The sequence below is a fragment of the Mya arenaria genome, chromosome 2, assembly GCF_026914265.1.
Source record: "Mya arenaria isolate MELC-2E11 chromosome 2, ASM2691426v1".
Taxonomy (NCBI): Eukaryota; Metazoa; Mollusca; class Bivalvia; order Myida; family Myidae; genus Mya; species Mya arenaria.
In genome coordinates, this window is record NC_069123.1 from 53,823,884 (window position 1) to 53,848,638 (window position 24,755).

General features: G+C 38.1%; 1 protein-coding gene across 5 annotated transcripts in view; it reads right to left on the bottom strand.

Moving 5' to 3' along the window:
* LOC128207939 (filamin-A-like) overlaps positions 1–24,755 on the bottom strand; it is a 70,648-nt gene that overhangs the window by 3,490 nt on the left and 42,403 nt on the right. For 3 of the 5 annotated variants that reach the window (XM_052911153.1, XM_052911163.1, XM_052911172.1), the window contains exons 2-13: positions 18,143–18,278; positions 15,584–15,712; positions 14,475–14,645; positions 12,499–12,657; positions 12,121–12,327; positions 11,700–11,852; positions 10,730–10,858; positions 9,305–9,469; positions 8,829–8,930; positions 8,409–8,546; positions 3,486–3,616; positions 49–182 (exon numbers count right to left, since the gene is read on the bottom strand). In XM_052911153.1, the coding sequence (XP_052767113.1) occupies positions 49–182; positions 3,486–3,616; positions 8,409–8,546; positions 8,829–8,930; positions 9,305–9,469; positions 10,730–10,858; positions 11,700–11,852; positions 12,121–12,327; positions 12,499–12,657; positions 14,475–14,645; positions 15,584–15,712; positions 18,143–18,278 (1,754 nt within the window). The other 2 variants (XM_052911183.1, XM_052911177.1) reach the window with 2 other exon arrangements.

Genomic DNA, 24,755 nt, shown 5'->3' on the forward strand with positions numbered 1-24,755 from the left:
CGAAATGGGATTCTTTAAATCATTGACACCAATCTTGTTTTTTCCCACCTAATGGCGTAGAGTCCAGAGTCCATTTCCTGGATAAAGCAGTCATCGTGGCCGCCAGATGGTGACCGGATGAATGAGTGCAGTTGACCGGAAGCGCCATTGAACGACACCGTGAACGTCGCCGGCTTGTCAATCTGCAGGGGATACACGGGATGAGTTTTCAATAATATGTGCGTAGTTAAAATAAAATGTGAAATATTCGTTCGTGGGCGTCATACATTAAGGCTTTCTTACATTTACAGAACATAAAAAATGTATTAATCTGCCATTTAGTTGAATTGCAACACCATAGACAATACTAATTCCCTGTTTTCTGAACAATTGCGAATAATATTTTTTTATAACTTTACAATAAACTCATTAAAAAGCATATTTCATCGTTATAAAGCAAATCTAGAAATCCACACGTGCATCTCATTACTGGTACAAGCGGCACACAGCGTGGGTCGGCGGTGCCAGGCCAGCCGTTAAGCCGGTGCGGCAATCCCCGACATGACACCTGTCACCGTGGAACAGGTTCATCAGTCGGCGACTAAACGCTCAATCGCTTAACAACACGCTCAATTATTTCTTATTGTCGTTAGCTCCATTGTGCTACCTGGAATACACATCTCCATAAATTCCTCGAGATATTGCATTAGTAAGCAAAATAAGTTGGTTATTTGTTAGGCAGGGTTTTGGCCAGGTAGACGAGAAAGTTGGCAGGGGATGCTTGGTGCAGATGCTTCATGCAGACGGCACCACAGCCGGGGAATGAATCCCAGCTGGAACTTATCCATGCTCAACATTAATTTTAGTAATTTACTTATTATAACAGAAAATTCAATACTGATTTCCAAAGTTCATTAACAAAGAGATATGGCCTACCAATGTTCAGTAACAAAGAGATATGGCCTACCAATGTTCAATAACAAAGAGATATGGCCTACCAATGTTCAGTAACAAAGAGATATGGCCTACCAATGTTCAGTAACAAAGAGATATGGCCTACCAATGTTCAGTAACAAAGAGATATGGCCTACCAAAGTTCAGTAACAAAGAGATATGGCCTACTAATGTTCAGTAACAAAGAGATATGGCCTACCAATGTTCAGTAACAAAGAGATATGGCCTACCAATGTTCAGTAACAAAGAGATATGGCCTACCAATGTTCAGTAACAAAGAGATATGGCCTACCAATGTTAGGATATAGAGGTTACAACCACAGGAAGTAATATGTGTAATCATGATAGGATCAATTGCAATTTGTTTTAATCATGTCATGTCGATTTCAACATTGCTAAAAGCCTGAACAGACTAATCATCACCGTCGGAATCAACGCTCTTGTATTACGATTACTCCACTCAATGGAATTGAATAGCCTGGGTACCGAAGATCATTGTATGCATATCGAGGGGTGAAAGCGAAAAGGTTCTATCTGCTTCTTTATTTAATGTCACTTAGAACCTTTTCGCATTCACCCCTCGATATGCAAGTCCTGCAACTATTATATATCCTTGTATATATTCAGAATATTAAATTAATCAATGATCAAGGGTCATCTTTGACTTATATCATTGTGTTTATTGTGTGAACTGATTGATAAGAAATAAACTATGTTCTGTTCTGTTCTGTATGAAAGTCCTGCAAATATAATTGAATACGTATGAAAGTCCTACAAAAAATATTGAATACGTATGAAAGTCCCGCAAAAATTATTGAATACGTATGAAAGTCCTGCTAATAGTATTGAATACGTACAGAAGTCCTGCAAATAGTATTGAATACGTACAGATATCTTGCACATCTAATTGAATACGTACGAAAGTTTTGCACATCTAATTGAACACATACGAAAGTTTTGCACATCTAATTGAATACATACGAAAGTTTTGCACATCTAATTCACATCTAATTGAATACATACGAAAGTTTTGCACATCTAATAGAATACGTATGAAAGACTGCACATACTATTATATCGTTTATGACTACATACTTCCAATTAGCTTTGTTTTGTTTACAATAATATTATTCTTTGGTCTTAATCCATTTCGTCCACGTGATTCCAGACGAATCATTTCGCTTTAAAACATGTTTTGGCATCAAGCTGGCTTAGATTCCTGTGTCTGTACACAAAGGAATGTTAATAGTGAAGCCTTACATGAGACCAGCGAGTAAGCATACATGTCTGTTTCAAATTCCGGTCCGGCCATTACTTTTTTTTCAAATACTATGTTATAGCCATATTGCGTTCCTATTAAGCGATCTTTGATCATAAGTTTAGGCATCGATGTCTTTTATTGAAGAAAACAATGTTCCTTAAGAAGAAGTTCCTAAAAGTAAATAAGAAAATGCATTCAGTGTTTATAATCATACCATTACGTTTTAATGCCAAGAAAGAACTTTAGCATGTGAACCAGACGTGAACAAACCAAAATAAAACAATTACAATAAACTGAAAGTAAATAAATGAAAACACAATGGCAATACTGGCTGTGGGATGAAAGAGACCTTCACATTACCGTGGACTAACCTTATTGGCTCCCTGTCGTTAATGGAAATAAAAACCAACTGACATTACATACATTCATTCTCGTGTCAAAACATTCATTACAAACTAACATTATATTCATAACAATTATGCACCAGTCAATTGTAACTACGGCCCCCAGGTCCGGAGAAAAGCGGGAACTTTGACTTTCGGTCCAGCCAAGCCCGGGTAATATCCTTGCCTTGCGGGGACGAACTGCTGGTAAAATCCCCGCTAAATGCACCCGCACCCACGGAACCCTAGGTAAGGCCCATTCCCCGCAAATTTTGGCGCGACGACAGAACCACCTCATTCATCCGGCACTGCGGGGCCACCTGGAAGGTTAAAACGCGACCCATTCCCCTGGCTATTCCCGGTATACCACCGGACCTGGGGGCGGGGCGTGGTCGCAATTGACTGGTGCATCACATACATAAAGAACTAGTCCATACGCCAACAAACATACACAGGTTTGTAAGCAGCTATGTTTTATACAAGGTATGCTTTTGCTGCAAACTACTTCTACTACACAGCAAAATATAAAGCTACTACGGTAGCACTAGTCTACAAAGCACTAAAGAACAATCATTCAAAGCATAATCGAACAAAGACATGTCTTTCAATATCTTTATGACATGTTCTAAGACTTGACGTGAGCGCACTGACCACGCGCTTGGTCTCGGCTCACATCAACCTGGCTGCAAGTAATCCAAACTGGATTGCTAAACGTGCACAACTTATATAACCGCCTGTAGTCAAACCCCCTCACACAGTACCCGTTTTGAAGCACGTGCATCTAGACACTATGAAATGTCAAATACACATTATAAAACAAACGACACATTATATCTAAATGGTAAATCACATAGAAATAATTACATTGGAAGCCGAAGTGCACACATGCTTGCAGGTTTGGTACTTACCGAAAGTCCCCTGTCCTTGAGGGCGTGCACGGTGACCTGGCGGGCCACACCTCCATCAGGTGAAATGCTGACCTTGAAGGGCGATTCAGGGATGTGCTCGTCGTTAAACTTCAGATGGATGCCGTACTGACCTGCAGGGGTGGAGGGACGGTTATACAGATATGTCGTATATTCAGTAAAAATGTCCTTAAGTATTGTTATAAGTATGAAGAACCAGAGCACACACGCGCATCGCCGGATATCCCCTGCACTAGATGACATTTTGCTCAAGCATGTACTTTGATGAGGAACATAACATGCGTGACAGTTCAATTAAATGTAGCAGCTTCATAGGTTTGTCTTTATTGTCTTAACAATACAAAGAACTACCACGTTGATACAAAGGCGATAAGAAACAATTGAATATTATCATATTGAGCATCCATAACGTCATCTGCGTCACGGAAACAATGGGAAGAGTTTTTATCTTACAAAACATAACGATTCTGAAATGTTGCAGCAATCTGCTTGCACATTTTCAAGTCAGAATGTAATCATATCAGTTTACATTTAGATATATAAAGATGCAATGTTAAACACTGCCAACCAAGAAAAAACGCACACATTCTGTGTTTCTACCTTTTCCCAGAAACCTTTATACTTTATCTCCACGCGAACATCCACATTTACAAACAATGGTCTTATAAATGCAATGTAACGTTTGAAGTGGCTAGGTGCAGAGCTCTGTAAGTAAACCAATAACGACAAGGACGCTGCTATGTCAATATTAACACTTCGTATTAATGTCTTGTAAAAAATGGAAATATGTAAGAAGAAAAAAAAAGTATAAATGAACAGTGCTATTATTAGCAATATGTGTCTCATATACTGAATTTCATTCCCGCTTGTACGTCAACAAAACACGAATTATCGAAACACTGTAAAAGAAAGAACATTTGTTGAAAAATTAGCACAATCATATGATTGTATATATTGCAAGAGTGAATGAAAAGCACGACTGAGTGTATCTTAAAGATCAAACGCAGTACTCAATGCCTTTCTGACAAGAATAGCATTGCATCACGGTTATAATATTCGATGTTAAGACATGTAAATGGCATGATAGTCATAGCATCGACCAAAGAACATATCTTAATGAATCTTGAAAGATGTACGCAAAAGAGTAACCAACTGACAACCATTATGTGTAACATCTCTGGACACAAGCCATTACTGACAACCATTATGTGTATCATCGCTGGACACACGCCATTACTGACAACCCATCTGTGTATCATCGCTGGACACACGCCATTACTGACAACCCATCTGTGTATCATCGCTGGACACAAGCCATTACTGACAACCCATCTGTGTATCATCGCTGGACACAAGCCATTACTGACAACCCATCTGTGTATCATCGCTGGACACAAGCCATTACTGACAACCCATCTGTGTATCATCGCTGGACACAAGCCATTACTGACAACCCATCTGTGTATTATCGCTGGACACAAGCCATTACTGACAACCCATCTGTGTATCATCTCTGGACACAAGCCATTACTGACAACCCATCTGTGTATCATCTCTGGACACAAGCCATTACTGATAACCCATCTGTGTATCATCGCTGGACACAAGCCATTACTGATAACCCATCTGTGTATCATCGCTGGACACAAGCCATTACTGACAACCCATCTGTGTATCATCGCTGGACACAAGCCATTACTGACAACCCATCTGTGTATCATCGCTGGACACAAGCCATTACTGACAACCCATCTGTGTATCATCGCTGGACACAAGCCGTTACTGACAACCCATCTGTGTATCATCTCTGGACACAAGCCGTTACTGACAACCCATCTGTGTATCATCGTTGGACACAAGCCGTTACTGACAACCCATCTGTGTATCATCGCTGGACACAAGCCATTACTGACAACCCATCTGTGTATCATCGCTGGACACAAGCCATTACTGACAACCCATCTGTGTATCATCGTTGGACACAAGCCATTACTGACAACCCATCTGTGTATCATCGCTGGACACAAGCCATTACTGACAAACCACCTGTGTATCATCGCTGGACACAAGCCATTACTGACGACCCATCTGTGTATCATCGCTGGACACAAGCCATTACTGACGACCCATCTGTGTATCATCGCTGGACACAAGCCATTACTGACGACCCATATGTGTATCATCTCTGGACACAAGCCATTACTGACAACCCATCTGTGTATCATCGCTGGACACAAGCCATTACTGACAACCCATCTGTGTATCATCGTTGGACACAAGCCATTACTGACAACCCATCTGTGTATCATCGCTGGACACAAGCCATTACTGACAACCCATCTGTGTATCATCGTTGGACACAAGCCATTACTGACAACCCATCTGTGTATCATCGTTGGACACAAGCCATGACAACCCATCTGTGTATCATCGTTGGACACAAGTCATTACTGACAACCCATCTGTGTATCATCGTTGGACACAAGCCATTACTGACAACCCATCTGTGAATCATCGTTGGACACAAGCCATTACTGACAACCCATCTGTGTATCATCGTTGGACACAAGCCATTACTGACAACCCATCTGTGTATCATCGTTGGACACAAGCCATTACTGACAACCCATCTGTGTATCATCGTTGGACACAAGCCATTACTGACAACCCATCTGTGTATCATCGTTGGACACAAGCCATTACTGACAACCCATCTGTGTATCATCGTTGGACACAAGCCATTACTGACAACCCATCTGTGTATCATCGTTGGACACAAGCCATTACTGACAACCCATCTGTGTATCATCGTTGGACACAAGCCATTACTGACAACCCATCTGTGTAACATCGCTGGACACAAGCCATTACTGACAACCCATCTGTGTAACATCGCTGGACACAAGCCATTACTGACAAACCACCTGTGGATCATCGCTGGACACAAGCCATTACTGACGACCCACCTGTGTATCATCGCTGGACACAAGCCATTACTGACGACCCATCTGTGTATCATCTCTTGACACAAGCCATTACTGACAACCCATCTGTGTATCATCGTTGGACACAAGCCATTACTGACGACCCATATGTGTATCATCTCTGGACACAAGCCATTTCTGACAACCCATCTGTGTATCATCGCTGGACACAAGCCATTACTGACAACCCATCTGTGTATCATCGCTGGACACAAGCCATTACTGACAACCCATCTGTGTATCATCGCTGGACACAAGCCATTACTGACAACCCATCTGTGTATCATCGCTGGACACAAGCCATTACTGACAACCCATCTGTGTATCATCGTTGGACACAAGCCATTACTGACAACCCATCTGTGTATCATCGTTGGACACAAGCCATTACTGACAACCCATCTGTGTATCATCGATGGACACAAGCCATTACTGACAACCCATCTGTGTATCATCGTTGGACACAAGCCATTACTGACAACCCATCTGTGTATCATCGTTGGACACAAGCCTTTACTGACAACCCATCTGTGTATCATCGTTGGACACAAGCCATTACTGACAACCCATCTGTGTATCATCGTTGGACACAAACCATTACTGACAACCCATCTGTGAATCATCGTTGGACACAAGCCATTACTGACAACCCATCTGTGTATCATCGTTGGACACAAGCCATTACTGACAACCCATCTGTGTATCATCGTTGGACACAAGCCATTACTGACAACCCATCTGTGTATCATCGTTGGACACAAGCCATTACTGACAACCCATCTGTGTATCATCGTTGGACACAAGCCATTACTGACAACCCATCTGTGTATCATATCTAGACACAAGCCATTACTGACAACCCATCTGTGTATCATCTCTAGACACAAGCCATTACTGACAACCCATCTGTGTATCATCTCTAGACACAAACCATTACTGACAACCCATCTGTGTATCATCGTTGGACACAAACCATTTCTGACAACCCATCTGTGTATCATCGTTGGACACAAGCCATTACTGACAACCCATCTGTGTATCATCGTTGGACACAATCCATTACTGACAACCCATCTGTGTATCATCGTTGGACACAAGCCATTACTGACAACCCATCTGTGTATCATCGTTGGACACAAGCCATTACTGACAACCCATCTGTGTATCATCGCTGGACACAAGCCATTACTGACAACCCATCTGTGTATCATCGCTGGACACAAGCCATTACTGACAACCCATCTGTGTATCATCGCTGGACACAAGCCATTACTGACAACCCATCTGTGTATCATCGCTGGACACAAGCCATTACTGACAACCCATCTGTGTATCATCGCTGGACACAAGCCATTACTGACAACCCATCTGTGTATCATCGCTGGACACAAGCCATTACTGACAACCCATCTGTGTATCATCGCTGGACACAAGCCATTACTGACAACCCATCTGTGTATCATCGTTGGACACAAGCCATTACTGACAACCCATCTGTGTATCATCGTTGGACACAAGCCATTACTGACAACCCATCTGTGTATCATCGTTGGACACAAGCCATTACTGACAACCCATCTGTGTATCATCGTTGGACACAAGCCATTACTGACAACCCATCTGTGTATCATCGTTGGACACAAGCCATTACTGACAACCCATCTGTGTATCATCGTTGGACACAAGCCATTAGCCATTGTATTTTTATGTAAGGGTAATAGTTCATGAATGACAATCAAACTTGTTAGCGACAATGGAATGTAGACTGCTAAATAAACATTGATCTTATTGGCTTTTTTAAAACCATGAACAATAATTTAACTTTGATTACATGCCAAACGTTCAATAACGTTCCGAATTGTGCTTACAGCCATGTAAAATAGCACTTCAATATTCCTTGCACAAACCCACTGTGACCCACCTGGTTTATCTACGTTGTACGAGACCCCGAGGAAGCCATGGGGCCGCTCCTCCACGCGGATCTTGGCATGGCCGGGGCCCTCGATTGCCACACTCAGTGTTCCAGCCCCCGCCTCACGCGAGTAGATGTTGAAGTGATCTGTGGAAACACAAATTATACTTTACAATTAGTAAAATGCATACATGTTGGTTGGTTATAGCAGTGCTAATTAAAGACAATTGATTAAATGTTTAAAGTCTTTCTTTGGAAACATTCCTGCACACCAGAAAATTGAAGGCCATAAGTCACTTACGTGAAACACTAGTAACGGATTTACACCCGAAAAATATGTTCGCTCATAGATGTAAAATAAATATTTATAACAAGTGGTTCATAATTGATGTAAATGATGTTCATTGAAACATCACGTATATAACTCACTCTCAGATCCTGCCTCCCCGCGCTCGACTCCGGGGCCGCCCACCTGTACCTTGTGGGCCCCGCCCACCTTCAGCTGACCAACCGTGTACTGGAAGGGACTGCCTGTAAGAGAGGAACAAAACAAAGCATATTTAAGGCTGATCATAAATATGTACGTTACACACTTAGCGCTGGTCATTGAACATCGCAGATCTTATATTCTTATACGAATTACATAATAAATTATATATACAAAAAGCGCGAAGAAACTATATATTTTACTACAAAGTTGTACACGAATCCTGTATAATAGCTAAATTATGACAGACTACAAGTAAATCTTGCTGATTCATATAATGAATATATTATTGAAAAGGAACGCTGTCTTGCTCCGTGTACAGTTTCAAACCGCGAGTGTTCCAGCAAATGTTGATAAACAAACAACGATGTTCCGCTGGAATACATAGACCGTTATGTAAGAGAATGTCTACACGTACCTGAGATGTGCATGCCCTTGTGCTTGATGGAGAGGATATGGATTCCCTTGGCGGTGGGGGTGAAGTTGATGCGGTAGTGGAAGTCGTCCTCGTCCATCACCTCGCATAGCTCCGTCTGTCCCTCCGCGTCCGTGATCGAAGCCTCCATATCGAATGGATTAGTACCTGAAGAAGGGAGATTTGGTCAGTGAAAAGTTGGAAACGGTGTATTTGTATAGCCCTAAGCATTACACCAAGAGCACACATGATAGTAATCGTATGTAAGATGCATACATTTAAGTAGCACCATAAATCGATACTTGCCTTATGTTAAAAAATTATTACTGACCGGAATGTTCGATAGAAACATAACCAATCTGGACAGTTTGATGGACATATAACCAGATTGGACAGTTGGATGGACAAATAACCAGATTGGACAGTTGGATGGACAAATTACCAGAATTGACAGTTGGATGAAATCATAACCAAAATGAACAGCTGGGTGGAAACATAATCAAATTGGACAGTTGGATGGAGACATTACCGGATTGGACAGTTGGTTGGAGACATTACCGGATTGGACAGTTGGATGGAGACATTAACGGATTGGACAGTTGGTTGGAAACATTACCGTATTGGACAGTTGGTTGGAAACATTACATGATTGGAAGTTGGTTGGAAACATTACCCGATTGGACAGTTGGTTGGAAACATTACCGGATTGGACAGTTGGTTGGAAACATTACCGGATTGGACAGTTGGTTGGAAACATTACCGTATTGGACAGTTGGTTGGACGCATTACATGATTGGATTGTTGGTTGGAAACATTACCGGATTGGACAGTTGGTTGGAAACATTACCGGATTGGACAGTTGGAAGGAGAAATTACCGGATTGGACAGTTGGTTGGAAACATTACCGTATTGGACAGTTGGTTGGACGCATTACATGATTGGACAGTTGGTTGGAAACATTACTGGATTGGACAGTTGGTTGGACGCATTACATGATTGGATTGTTGGTTGGAAACATTACATGATTGGACAGTTGGTTGGAAACATTACCGGATTGGACAGTTGGTTGGACACATACCAGGATTTGACAGTTGGATTGCACATCAGACACATAACCGGATCGGACAGTTGGATTGAAACCTAATCGGATTGGACAGTTGGATGGAAACATTACACAATTGGGCAGTTGGATGGAAATATAATTAGATCGGACAGTTGAATGGAAACATAATTAGATTGGACAGTTGAGTGGAAATATAATTAGATTAGACAGTTGGATGGAAACATACTTAGATTGGACAGTTGGATGGAAACATAACCGGATCGGACAGGTCGATATACTTTTTTATTGAACTGAGTTTTCAATAAAAATCACACAACTAAATTGCTCACGCGACAGACATCATATAGTTTATTGCCGTTACCTACCGGGAATTTTAAGGAGGAACTCGCACTTAGTGTTAGGCTGGATAGCCTCGGCCTGCTCCATCTCCCGGGAAACCGTCTCCCGGATACGGCCGGAAGGATCCCCGCTCGCGTTCAGCAGGAACGGGCTTCCTGCAGGTAATCAAAACACATGGGTCGTGTACATGTTAAAAGGTATTCTTAACAACTAGTTTTTTTTTAAAATGACAGGAATATATTTTTGATTTCAATTTTACTGGTCGTGTAAGTGTAACAAACACGTGTGCAAATTAAAGAAGAAAGTTTACTCAATGAATATAATAAACACTATTTCTTTTGAATAGGCCAACATGACCAGTGATCAGTGTTTGGGTATATGTTATGACCTATTTATGCAATTTTGACGAATACGTGCATTATAAAACATGTATCATACTATTAGCAACTTTACCTGAATAATATAATACATTGACCCGGTAAACGATAGGTGTATTGTGCATATCTTTGAATAATTTAACTTACATACAATACAATGATCGCTTTTCTGAAATTTTATTTTGTACAAACGTCAGACTATATTGGTAGATAGGTAGCTTCTAGAAAATTAAAAAGTAAAAAACAAACAATTGTGTTTTCATGTTTTCATGATCATAATTGTATGCGTTCATTAGTTTTTAATGTACACATACAATATTGAAATATTCATCACATGAAATATTTATTAAAGAATAAAAATGGCCCTAATACTTTACGTGTTAAATAAAGCTACGTAGTACGACCTTTTTGCCCACCTAACGACCAAAAACGAAAATGTAGTACCAGGCTTGTACGATATATAGCCTTTTATCGTATTGAAAAACAGATAATATACACTTTTTGTAATTATAATCTGGTTAACGAGACGTTCCACAGACAAGGGCCAACCCATCAACATATCTTGATGTACTAGTATACGTCCCAAGCTTTGCAACTAGGAGAATCCCGGGCTGCTTACCACTAACGTGTTCGTCCGCGAACCTGATGTTGAGGATGTATATTCCCGGCTCATGGGGGCTGTAGTAGATCTTGTACTTGCGGGGTTCGACCTCCTCGAAGTCCAGCTCGGACCTGTGTGGCCCCTCCACCACCACGGAGATACCACCGTAACCTGACAAGAGGTACACTAAACAGTACAGTACCGCGCCATATATACAAATACCGATATGAAATGAAGTGGATCCATCGACTGTGCTTACAACCAACTATATTTGTATAAATATTTTAAAGACTGTTATTAATACATCACGACTGACTTAAAATATAACGAAACATCAACACCATCCATACGTTAAGCGCAAAACGATGTTTATGGTGTGAAATTTGCATTTGCGTAGGACCGGAAGAATTAATTCAAATATAGTTATCAATGTTCTAACCGGCTCCTGTTGTATCGACAACGAAGTAGTTCTCGCAGTTAGCCTGTGCAGTGGAGGTTGAACCGGAGACTTTAACCTTGTTAGCGTGCGCCATCTCCGACTCCCCCACGGGGATGGAGAACGGGGACCCCTTGATGTGCTTCTCGTTAGACGTGTGTACGTTAATCTGGTACGTGCCTTTCTCTTTGGGCGCGAACGATGCGATACCTGTAGGAAAATAGAATAATTGCAATCAGTATAAAAAAGAAAGAAAAAACAAAACAAATTAAGACGTAAAGTATTGCTACTAAAACAATCCAGAGCAAAGTTATTAAAGAAATATTGTAGAGATGTGCATTCGTGACCGCCTTATTCACATGTAATTGCACGTATGTCTACCTAGATGGCCGTCTGGGAGCTTCTTAAGGATGCAAGGCTCAATGCCTCCACCAGGCTTCTTGAGGGAGGCGGCCAGGTCAATAATGTCAGGCTCTATCACGTTCAGGGCATAGTCGCTGCTCTTCGCGATGGAGATCTGGGAACGCTTCCTGCCCTCGCCTGTCGCGAACAAGAAAAAACAACATATATGATATAAATGCCCATGGGCACTAGTCTCATAAGATATATTGATGTTATAAATGTGATCGTTTGAAATAGGTAGGGTTGAAGAAAACCGACATTGCGAAGAAAACCAAGTGAATGTAGTCTACAGTCAGTGTCAAAGATAACGGAGAGATTCTGTACAAGATAAAGGAGACGGCGTTTACTTGTTTTGTAACAGCGTTTAACAGCGCAAGTATGAACAGCTAGCTACTCAGTGTTTAGGTTTACATGGGGCGGTCGTGTTGTAAGCGAGCAAATGTAGATATGATGCCGACCTGAGCGAATAAGCTCCGATAAAACGAGCAGCAGCTATAGTGTATGAACAAATATCACGTGTTAGCTTAAAATCTGATCGGTTTACCAGAAGTAATTATGAGAAGAAATCGTCATATCGATACCTAAGAGAGTTATTCCTATCATTATGTAAGAGATACGGAAGGAAGGCAACCTCCATCTTCATACATCACAGTTTTTTGCCACATAAAATCGTTTTCCGGCTTAAGTGTACTGGCGAAGAAACTTGTAAGAAACAGCTTGCCAGATACGTTATTTATATTGTCGGTATGTCAGTTTCTCTCTTACAAGGCCGCAGTCAACAAAATTAAGGGCTACACTGCTATTGTACCGAGAAAATGCTGTAATGGACTCCTAGCCCTCTGATTGAAATCATGCCCGTGTAAATGAGAGTTCAAGGGCCTGGTGGTTGTAAGTCAGTCCATTAATCTATTAATAAGCTTCTTGGCAAAATTACTGCAATTGAGAACAGACGCCGGCAGCACTCTCATCCATGATGGCAGGAAACGGAACACTTGATGTTGTTTCATTTGATTTTATCCACTCCCTAGTGGTATCTTCATAAGATAGGTCAAGAATGGGAGCTTCACGTACATTAATTTAGTTTTATATGATGGTCCATAATTGGCAATATTTGCTGTTTGAATCACAGGTATGCCACTGGAAAATGATCAGACAATAATTGAAATAAAAAAAAACGGAAAAAACAAGAACAACCACCTCCTTTTTAAATCTTAAATATGCCCGGTTTTCACTTCTGTATGTGTTATATATGAAATGTTATTTTTGATAACAATAACATAGTCCGCGCCTCAAACCTGTACATCAAGATATTAAGCTTTTAAATCAAGGTATATTATTATATAATAGTAAAAGCATGTTAACAGATTATAGTGATGCCAGAGAGACAAAAATCATGTATATCTTCATTCAGTTGCAAAACCCCAATACCTGCGTCAATGATAGCTCCAATGTATACATGACTGTTCATTGTTGTACATGACTGACCATTGTTATACATGACTGACCTTGTTATACATGTAGAATGGTTAGTTTTCGGATATTTCGTTCTGTTTTAGGCCATTTTAATTCATACAGATTTCTGATTTATTTATTTCATGGTGATTTATTAAGTTTGGCTAAGGAGGGTTAATACATTATTATAATATTTCATTTAAACTGACTATTTTTAAGATACATGCAAAATGCAACAAGGTCATGATGTAGAATTAGATAATTAGGTTGTTCTTGATTGACAAGAACACTAAATGCACTTAGGAATAGCCGAAACATGGATTTAACCAAAAGTTAACACATGATATGTTAACTACTGGAATAGTGTGCATTGCAAAATAGGCAGATTTATATATTCTATAGACCGAGGGTCATTGGACTAGTTTGTTGGCCCACAACATATTAACAATTTTCCTACACGTACGTACACCATACTATCAATAAGTTATCAGAATTTTACATACCTGACACTTTGGCCTGGAAAGGGGATCCCTTGATGTCCTTGCCCTTGTACTTGATGTTGATGTTGTACGCCCCGGGGGTCATGGGGAGGTAGCTGAAGATCGACCGGTCACCCTTGTTTTCCCGCGTCATATCTGCGCGTGCCGGGCCATCAATAGACACTTGCACGTCGTCTGAAATTATATACACACACTTTAAGACCCCGGTAGAATATGACAATAAATTATGATTTAACTACCTAAACACTGAAATTATAAATACTGCATGAGTACATTCATCTACAGCAAAAATGTGGTTAAATATAAAACACAATTCGGCATGTATATACATTCATTATTTACACATTTTTAAGCAAACAATGCAAGATAACAATAAGCTTTTTATTGTAAAGCTATAACTTTTAAAGGTACAGAAAGGCTTTACAGCAACTAAAACGATTAAATTAATTCGGCAAAATGCTCATCAAAATTCCTAAAACACGAACTTTGATGTGGTGCAGCAATTATGCGAGATGTAAATTTAACTGGTCGTCTTTATGGGTGTTCCTTCTGTTCATTTAACAGAAAGGAAACTTGCCAACTTTAACAATAAAACAGCGGGAAAAGACTGATATCTGTTTAATAAAGACTAGAAATGCATTTTCTACCAGATATAATAAAAAAAACATATTAGGTTACTCTGCAAGAAATATTGAGTCGGAATTTACATAAATTTATTTCAAATGCAATAACAGGACCAAAACCACTTAACAGTTCAGTTTCAACAATAGTGCGTTTTTGTTTCCTTCCCCGGGTATTTCATCGTTAATGGAACTTTCAAACACCCAAAACTCACACTAACCCAAGATGATTGTATCCTAGTATCTAAATTCTGAATGTAGTAGATGAGTTATCAGTACTTGTTTTTAAAGAGGCTACCAACATTCATAAACATACGAAGAATTCCCCTGGTAGGGTTTGTATAATGCCTACATGGTTCTCTATTGGTGAAATTAGCAGAGATCTGTTTATACAGTCCAAATACAAGTAATACCATAAGTTCACCTGTCTTAACGCTACCATATATCCACCTTACAGTGTACCATGCAACGAGTTAATGTGTCTATACTCACTGAGTGTTCCGTGCTTGGCCACTACTGTGAATGACTCGTTCTCGCCAGACATGCCGCCGACGAGTCCCGACCCGAACACCGACACAAACCCGCCGGCGATGGAATCCACCAGGCATTGGAACGGGCTTCCTGCAGAGGGATTAAAACATGCATATATGAAATCAATAACAGTTTGGTTTAAGTTTCATTTTATTGGCAGCATCACCTGCTCTTGATCAAACAGACATAGCAATATATACAAAATTGCAACACAAAAAGGAAAGTTAGACAAGCATATAGACGACAAGTATAAGATACATGTGTACCCGAAATCTTTTTATTAGATAAATCATCTAATTTAGTATGTCAACTCTAAACCACCATTGCTACAAAGTATAAACACGAGGGGGATAAAGATTCCCCTTGTTTTACACAAGAACATGATATACTCATGATATACTATCTTTATATTTCGCACAAAATTGAAACATTAAACTGGGAATGCTTGCACATTTTAAGCACTTGATTTCATAGTGAACAATCTTTTTTATCGATAAAGAACATTGAACGGCTGTGTGAAATGCTACTTCAAAGTCAATAAATGTACAGTAAAGCGGAATGGAATTTGCTAAAATGTTGTCGAAGGAATGTTGGTAAAACTGTTTGATGACTACAAGCATTGTCCTGTCCTTCAACCTATACCAAGCATGTGCAAACAACGAACCATAGGGCCGATTTTCCTATCCTTCATTTCGTTTTGTACTAATACACAGGATGAAAACATCTAATTTTGTGCACTCGACAAAATGGATTAATATTTCATTATGTGGTCTTAGAAACGATCACCAAAAGTACATGAATGTTTTAGAAATACCGCACATTTCTCCGCATGTCGTGAGAATTCGGAATCGATGTATTTATAATAATTTGATACGATATTATTCTGTCTGAAATAGTGTGGCAATTCTTTGTTACTTTAATCTTATTTGAATGCATTTATTTATTTATTATCTTACAGGTTCTGTGTTTTATTATTGATATGATATTTGATTTGCATTTTGTCGGAAAATAGTTCTGCGAGCTAGTGTTTTAATTTATGTATACCCGACGTGAAATCATTTCTTTTCCATCTTGTATCTAGAAAGAACTATTTACTCGTCATTACAGGAGGAAATTAAAGTACATGTTCGAGTTATGAAATGTTACAATAGGTTTTTAACATAAGACTGAATAATCCCAATACAAAACATCTTGCATGCATACGTAAACTGAAGTTATGAGACTATAATTCACGTTTTTTTTTGTATTTATGAAGCCGAAGTTATTTTGGATAATATTTTTTTTATCTTAATTCCATAAAACTACCTTGCATTTATGAGACAATTGTTGTACACCTACTATGCAGGTGAATGTGAGGACAAATGAACCTTATTGCCAAGATTATCGGATTGTTTGCAATTCACAGTAAACGAAAAAAGGACTAGTCCAGAATTGCAAAAGGCTATGTTTAATTGATTTGTAATCATGATATATGAGCTTCGAGCAAACTTGTTGCTATCGGTTACGTAGGAAGGGTAAAAATGGTGAAACTATCTCTCCGGCTTAACACGATACACCTGTGCGCGTATGTTTATATTTTCAGGGGATTTTAGGTTATCAACCTTGTGGAAATCCAGCAATGATACCCGATCAACGGAAGCACGTTTGAAACGTATTGGATGTTTTTTTCGAAGGCACTATATCATGACTATTGCTTGTCTGAATATAACTATTTTTTTCATGCACATAAGTGCCATTACTTGATTTTATACACACCGCTTTGAACACAATCAGATATTCAATGTGAATCTGAAGAATATAAAACATTTCAAGATGATTAGCAGATGTTTGTGTTTAATTACAACAAATCTGAAGATTTCGCAAATCATCTTAATGCCTTCTGGCATATGGATTTAATGGTTATTTTCCTAACCATTACCAAAATGTAGACATAAAACAGAGGAATGTTGCAAAACACACGTTCTGTATGAAATGAATATATTTTGATTAGTTTAAAGGAAAGCAACCAATAATAAAATGTCTACACTGGTGGCTTAGTATCAAAATTGCACAGTACTTGAAAATCATAATATCTTTGGATTTGTGATAGGTTTGACTGTTTTTTTAAAAAGCTATTTAGGATGAAAGATATAGGGCTGTATTCGCAAGTGTATTGGTTATATTAATGTTAATACATTTGCATGACGTTGAGATATGAAGATATTTCTAACACGATGTATTATCATATGAATAAAGTACACTTACTTTGTCCTTATGCAGCAGGAACATGAATTGCAACCAGTGTTGGCAGTGAATCATTCTAATTTAATAACAAGTGCCACTTAATGCGGCGTTTCTTTTCTAAATAAGATAATTAACTTATCTATCATATCATCTTCATCCAATCTGCAAGTTATTGATCTCCTGACCTAATGCAAAAGATGTGGCAAATCATATACTTAAAAATTGGCAAATGCCAAACGTTAACTTTACAAACATGCATTTTTGTATCCCTTAACTGAACTGTTGCATTGTGCTTACCATCAATGCCGGCGCCTTCGTATGACATCTGCACCTCGTGTCGGCCCTGTACCACCGGGTGGTACTGAACGAAGATGGACCCATCGCTGTTGTCCTTAATCTGAGGCAATAGGCCCTCGGGCGTCGGCATTTTGTACTGAAAATACACAAGCATATCGTTATAGCCATTTCTTATAATGTCGTTTAAGATCAGCATTATCATGTGCTATACCTTGTTACCGTTCGCCATATATATATATATGCATAACATACAATTTATCAATGTTCAAGGGCCATTTTTTACTGATGTCGATGTGTATATTGTGTAACCTGATCTAAAGAACACGTGCTTTAATGCCACCATTAAAACATAATCCAATTCTAACACTATTCTAATTCTTTATTAATCAACTATTACGTATTTGACGAGATACAGAGACAATTGCGGTACCAATACCAGACAATTGAAGACAATAAATGCCAGAACTCGCTCTATATCGACCAAACTCGGCCAATATCAACAAAACTCGCCTAATATGAGTTTCCTCCGTTTTGATTGGCTACAAAACTCGCCTAATATAGGATTTGAGAAATGGACCATTTTCATTGGCTGTCGAAACTCGCCTAATATGAAAAATATGCTGGAAATTACGTTTTAAAGGTAGCCATTTTGTTTTCCGTTTTCCGACTGTTTTAAATATTTTGTTCTTCATATAACTTTATTTGGAATACTTGAACCCATTGAATGGTTGAACCACTTTGTACGGTTTGATATTACAGTTGTATTTAACCCGTTGGTGGATTTTACGACTATTATGATTTTGTACGCCGACAAAATGGACGAAGAAGGTAAAACATTTGACGTTTTGGCAAACGATTTACAAAGTAAGACGAAAAGACATGCTTCCTTACAATGCACAGTGCTTTTTTCATAAGTATGTGCAATGTCACTTTAAGGATACATGTCAAAATCAGCAAAGTCAAGTCTAGAAAAGCAGACTGACACCATGAATGAATAAAGGATATTAAAATAAGTCTTCAATGTGAACTAAAGGTAAGTGATAAGAATGTTTTGAACCAAAATGGTAATAGTTAATTAATAAAATACTTATTAATTAGCTGATTTCATATTGGCCCAGTTATTTGTCCTCGGTCAGCTGTGTTTGCCTTCGCCCTTTCGGGCTCAGGCAAATACAGCTAACCTCGGACAAATAACTAGGCCAATATGAAATCACCCAATTAATAACATTATATTAACTATTACTTAAATACATTATTTTTTGGTATTGTCCTGAAAATTTGACTCGATGAATATTGTTCTAAACATGTGATTAAATCATACAAATACAGAAAGACACCATTTACTATAAACGTCCATTGAATAAATAAAAAATATCACGTTTAGTTAATTTAGTTGTACATAGAACGCCCTGAATGCGCTGGCTTCAGTATCTTGAAGAAAGTTTAAAACAAGCAACACACTCGACAGGCGACTTTGTATAATACCGAAAACAACACAAATTGAACCCAATTCAGTAAAAAAATAATACGTTTCACGTTAGAGAAGAAAAGCAAATTCGCTGGCATGGAAATCTCATCTTGGTGTGTACACTACAAAGCCGACACATAGAGCGACTGGCATTGTATTCAGTTCCGCAAATATAAGTCTAATTTGAATGACATGATTGATAGGTGAACAGAAAGGCACATCTTCATACCGCGAAAGAATGAAATTAAACCAGCAAAAACACACTCAAAATATTTTGTATGAAGGTAAAAACATCCATTATTACTTGAGAGCGTATGCAAGCAATTACAACACATTTCTTATTCAAAAGAATTGCATTATAACCCGGCGCTTCGTTGCAACCCACATACCGTCGTAGGAAATGATGAAGATACCTGTAGTGGTTACAGAAATACTAAATTATGATTCTATAATATCTGCAAAGTAGATATAATCAAGGTATCGAACATCTTAGAAATAATAACAAACTACAGAGGATTTGTTAAAGTTTGTTAAGTCATCGTTGTTATATCCTGATCGATATCGTCGAAAATATAATGCAGGTCATGAATTCGTTCCATCCATATACGACTAGTCGTACATTATGGGATAATTGAGATTTCATTCAATCAATGGAAAACGGCGGTAATAAATTGCAAAAAAGAAAGAAACGCAAACACCATTTTGGCTGAGCCAGGATCAACTGTAGAGTGTGAAGTTCAATATATAGCGGATAATGCCAAGGTAGAATATTTGCTTGAACTTGAACAAACAACCCACAGTTTTCATTACCAGGATCAAAGACTTACATAATGTTGAAAAAGAAAAGAAAACCTTCACTTTAACAAGGCGTTTCGACATTATTTGGTTTTCATAATGTGAAAACAACTAAATATTATGAAATTAACAACGTCATTTTCATAAAGGGTATTCATACTTTCTAAAACAAATATACCTTTGTAATAATACTGTTCAGTTTTTTTTTCTCCGCCGAACGTTTTATTTTTATACCCTAAAACGGATTGACAAACTACCTTTTAATATCAACAGATGTAGTATAACAAACACACGAGAATTAGTGTCAGTTTATAATCTAAGTATTCAATATCACAGAATTTTCAAGTAAGAGCTAAAGTTTACTTTCAAGTTTCGACTGACACCTTTTCATTTATTCCTGTTGTAAGGAAACGCAAATAAGAGAACGCCCGTAGGCAAAGTTTCTACCTTCGGTCACTTTATTGACTTACACTCGAATAACTTCACACGACTTTCCTTCTGTAGAACAAACACTTCACAGAACAATGAACGATGAAGAAACACGCCTCCACACCAATATGGTAATAACTTCACTGCTACTCCATATTCAACATTTGTTTGAATTATGTAATTTACTAACCACAAAACCACAGTCCGGGCTAGTCTTCTTAGAAACAACTGTTTGGGCAATGAAAATTATTCTACTGCTTCAATGCGGTAACAGCTTTCATTGATGAAATATTTTGAGCTACTACTTATATATCCCTAAGTAATTATTTCGAAAGCACCATCTATAAGTGTAGCAGTTTGCCGATGCAGTTCCGGCTTCTTGCATCTGTTGAAAGTATTTGTGTTCCCTACGTTCTGGCTAGTATCTCTTGGCATCATTGGCAAACAGCCTAGGGTTATACCGAAATGATAAACGATCTTCAGCAATAGAAATAATCAACGTACCCTTGCACTTGCAGGCATGAAAAATTAATCTACACGTGTCGTTGTCCATTATTTTGATCGTCTAAGCGATTGCGATCTAAAGATGGATATCACGAAAGAGTCTGGTCTGGCATTCGAGTTTAATATTGAACACAGGAAACTCCATAAGACAGTTACAAGACGAAACGAAGGTTTTTTGTATTGTGACTTACGTCTATGATATATGTACAATGATACAATTGATAGTATACAAATATTTACACGTGTTTTAAAGAACAGCCAAACTGACTGATATCATTGGCATGTGGCTCATGTGTGTTACGTTAATATGGAAAGTTAAAAATAATCAACAATCATGTGTGGAATTGAATGTTTGTATCTGCTTCAGTAAAGTATATCTCAAGCGGTCAATGTTTTGGCGATAGATATAGGGCAGTTAGAGGTGTGAGTTAATGTATAGCTTTTCTTTCGTGTGTACTGTACAGTGTCCATGTTGGACAGTAATAGAACATGGCAGCACTGATATAATTAGTCGAGTCTTAGTGTCAAAGGGTTAAGATCACAGTGACCCACACAGTAACGTGCACGCATGATCAAAGCAAAAGTGAATATGAGAGTAATTAACCCTGATTAAGGCGAGACGGAAGATGGCCATGACGATAATCTGCCTTGACAAACAAGGTCTGCACACATTGTTACAGTTACTACTTAGTGTAAGTTATCTTGGGTGTCTGTGATTCCCAGAAAGCCATTGTCGTCTTAGATTAAATGCTTGAATCTATTCCTCTTACCAATACATACAAGACCAATATGAATAATTCGGTTACACCTATGTTCATTTCAAACGAAAGAAGTCCTATACGAAAGAATGTCTAGCACCGCTCCTTTGATCCAAAATAAGATTCGGGGGCTCATAAATGACATATTACAACAGACCAGTCTCACATTCAAACGATCAAAATTAACAGTATTTCGGTTGAAAACCACAAGAGCCAGGTATTTAAGGATTGACTGCACCCTGAACATTCTAATCATTCAGGGAATTCTGAACACACTTAGTGGTGCATCGTTTAAAATTCCAACATATACGTCTGCATGCAGTAAATAAGATAACATCTGAATGGAAGACTGTAATATTCGTACCATCTTTGTTTTTATGTAATTTCATAATTTTGTATCGCCCAAAATATCTAACCATTTATCCGAGGGCCGTTCAATATATAATGCGACTGCCATTTGCATTTCCAAACAGATGTGTCAAGATAATTTTGCGAAGGTTTATAGGAAGGACTTCCTTCCACATGTACTAAATATTCCATGTACCTAGTAATTGATAAATATAATTATATAGTTTTGTGTACTGGCTTATATTTCGGGTAAAGTGCAACTTTGTGTCATGTTTTGAGGATTTTTTAAGATAAGTTAATTCAATTCTTATTAATTTGGAATGCATATTATATTACGTCATACGTGTCCATCTGAACACAAACATTCATTTAAACTGTTATGTAATCTCAGAATAAAATAGTCGTACACAGAGCAGACAAGTTGAAATCATGCAATATGACAAGGGTTCATAAAACAATATATCAAACATACAGAAACATTATTTTGTCAGAAATGTTTATTGTGGGCTTATTTGTTCGACCTAATGAGTATAACGATGAGAAAAGAGTCAAATTGCATGAAATTTATTATATTTAAATTCTTCATTAAACAATAGTTTTTCTTTTCACTCCGCTTCAGTACCTTATTTTAAGTTTTACAATTGATAGTTGGTCCAGTCAAAATGTAATAAAGTACTACAAATTACATTTTGAGAAAGGGATTTCACAATTTCTATGAAACAGTAGTTTTATTTTTTATTTTTTTTTTGGGGGGGGGGGGCGCCGATGACAGATGATTTAACAGTGTACTTATCAAATGACATTAAAAGGGCTTTATAAACCAGTATCAAAAAAGGTTCGAAAATACTATAATGAACAACCCTCATTTTATTGAGTTGAACAAATTGAAATAGCATCCGAATTGGCTTCAAAGATAAGACTTTCATGAGAAATGAAACGAGTTTATCAAACTCGATAGGATCAACTAATAATGAGATTATCAAACTCGTATGTTCAGAAATGTATTTATTTCAGAAAGAATAAAACTGCAGTGAGACGAAATGAACATGCTATCAGGAAAAAAAACGGGTAGTATAACTGAACATGCTATCAAGAAAACGTAAGGGATAGTTAACATGAATTTGCTACCAGGAAAAATAACGGGTAGTTAAAACGAACATGTTATGAGGTAAACATAACGAGTAGTAAAATGAGCGTACAATCGGGAAAACGTGAGTGAAAGTAAATAGAACATGTTATCAGGAAAACGTAGGAGATAGTACAAATGAACATGCAATCAGCGAAACATAAGGGGAGGATAAAATGAACATGCAGGAAAACGTAACGAACGTAAAAATATAACGTGCTATCAGGAAAACACGGGGGAAAGTAGAAGCTGAATTCAGATGCACTTCGAATGCTTCGGTTTGAAACTTAATTATTTATTTTTTTATTAAAGGCGAAAACCTAGACCAGACCGAATCAGATCTGGCCCAAACTATCACCAGAATACTCAAGTCATTTCATGATCTTTCTGGTATCAGTTCATTTTTCCATACTACAGAAGGACATGATTCAAAATTTCGATTTTTCGATGAAGCACATTCATTTGTTCTTCATGTTGTATTCATCATGGCTCGATATTCTAACGAAAATATTTTCTTCAGCACAAAATGTAATTGGGAGTTATAACTCCTCAAAGAATGATCAATTTGAGAGAATGCTCTTTTAATAATGGTAAAACGTATTCTATTTTGGTTCATGTTATGCGGTTCTGTTGTGAAAAGAATTGTGATTTAGACTGTGAATTGACTTACTTATATTCTGCGATATTGAGGCCTGGTATCAAAGCGTACATAAGCACTGTTCTGGTATTTGTAATTAACAAGACGTATGTGTATACTCTTAGGCACCCTATTCTCTTCTTTATTGATCAAATGTTTTGTGCAATTTCTGGCTTCAATAAACAGAATACTTGCAATAAGACAGCATTGTTATTTCCGCATTTTATGATCATCTAGGGCTTCCAGGCTTTCCTCCCAATGAATGAATGTTAAGGATGTGTAAGATAAAAGCTGGGTTTCTATCTTTGTCAAGTATTATCAAATTTTTCACTCTTTTTCAAGTAATTGTAAGTAAAATAATTACTATGTAGTATATACTTCAATCGGATTTACTTAGAAAGCATAGTGGATTTTGAAAGAATCTTGAACAAATAATCTTTCCACGGTAATACAGTAGGCAGGAAACGCGGACCAGATAAACCACTAAAGTAATCACAAGCAGAGTTCAGGTGAAAAAAACAACAACACAACCAACATTTGCTGGAAAA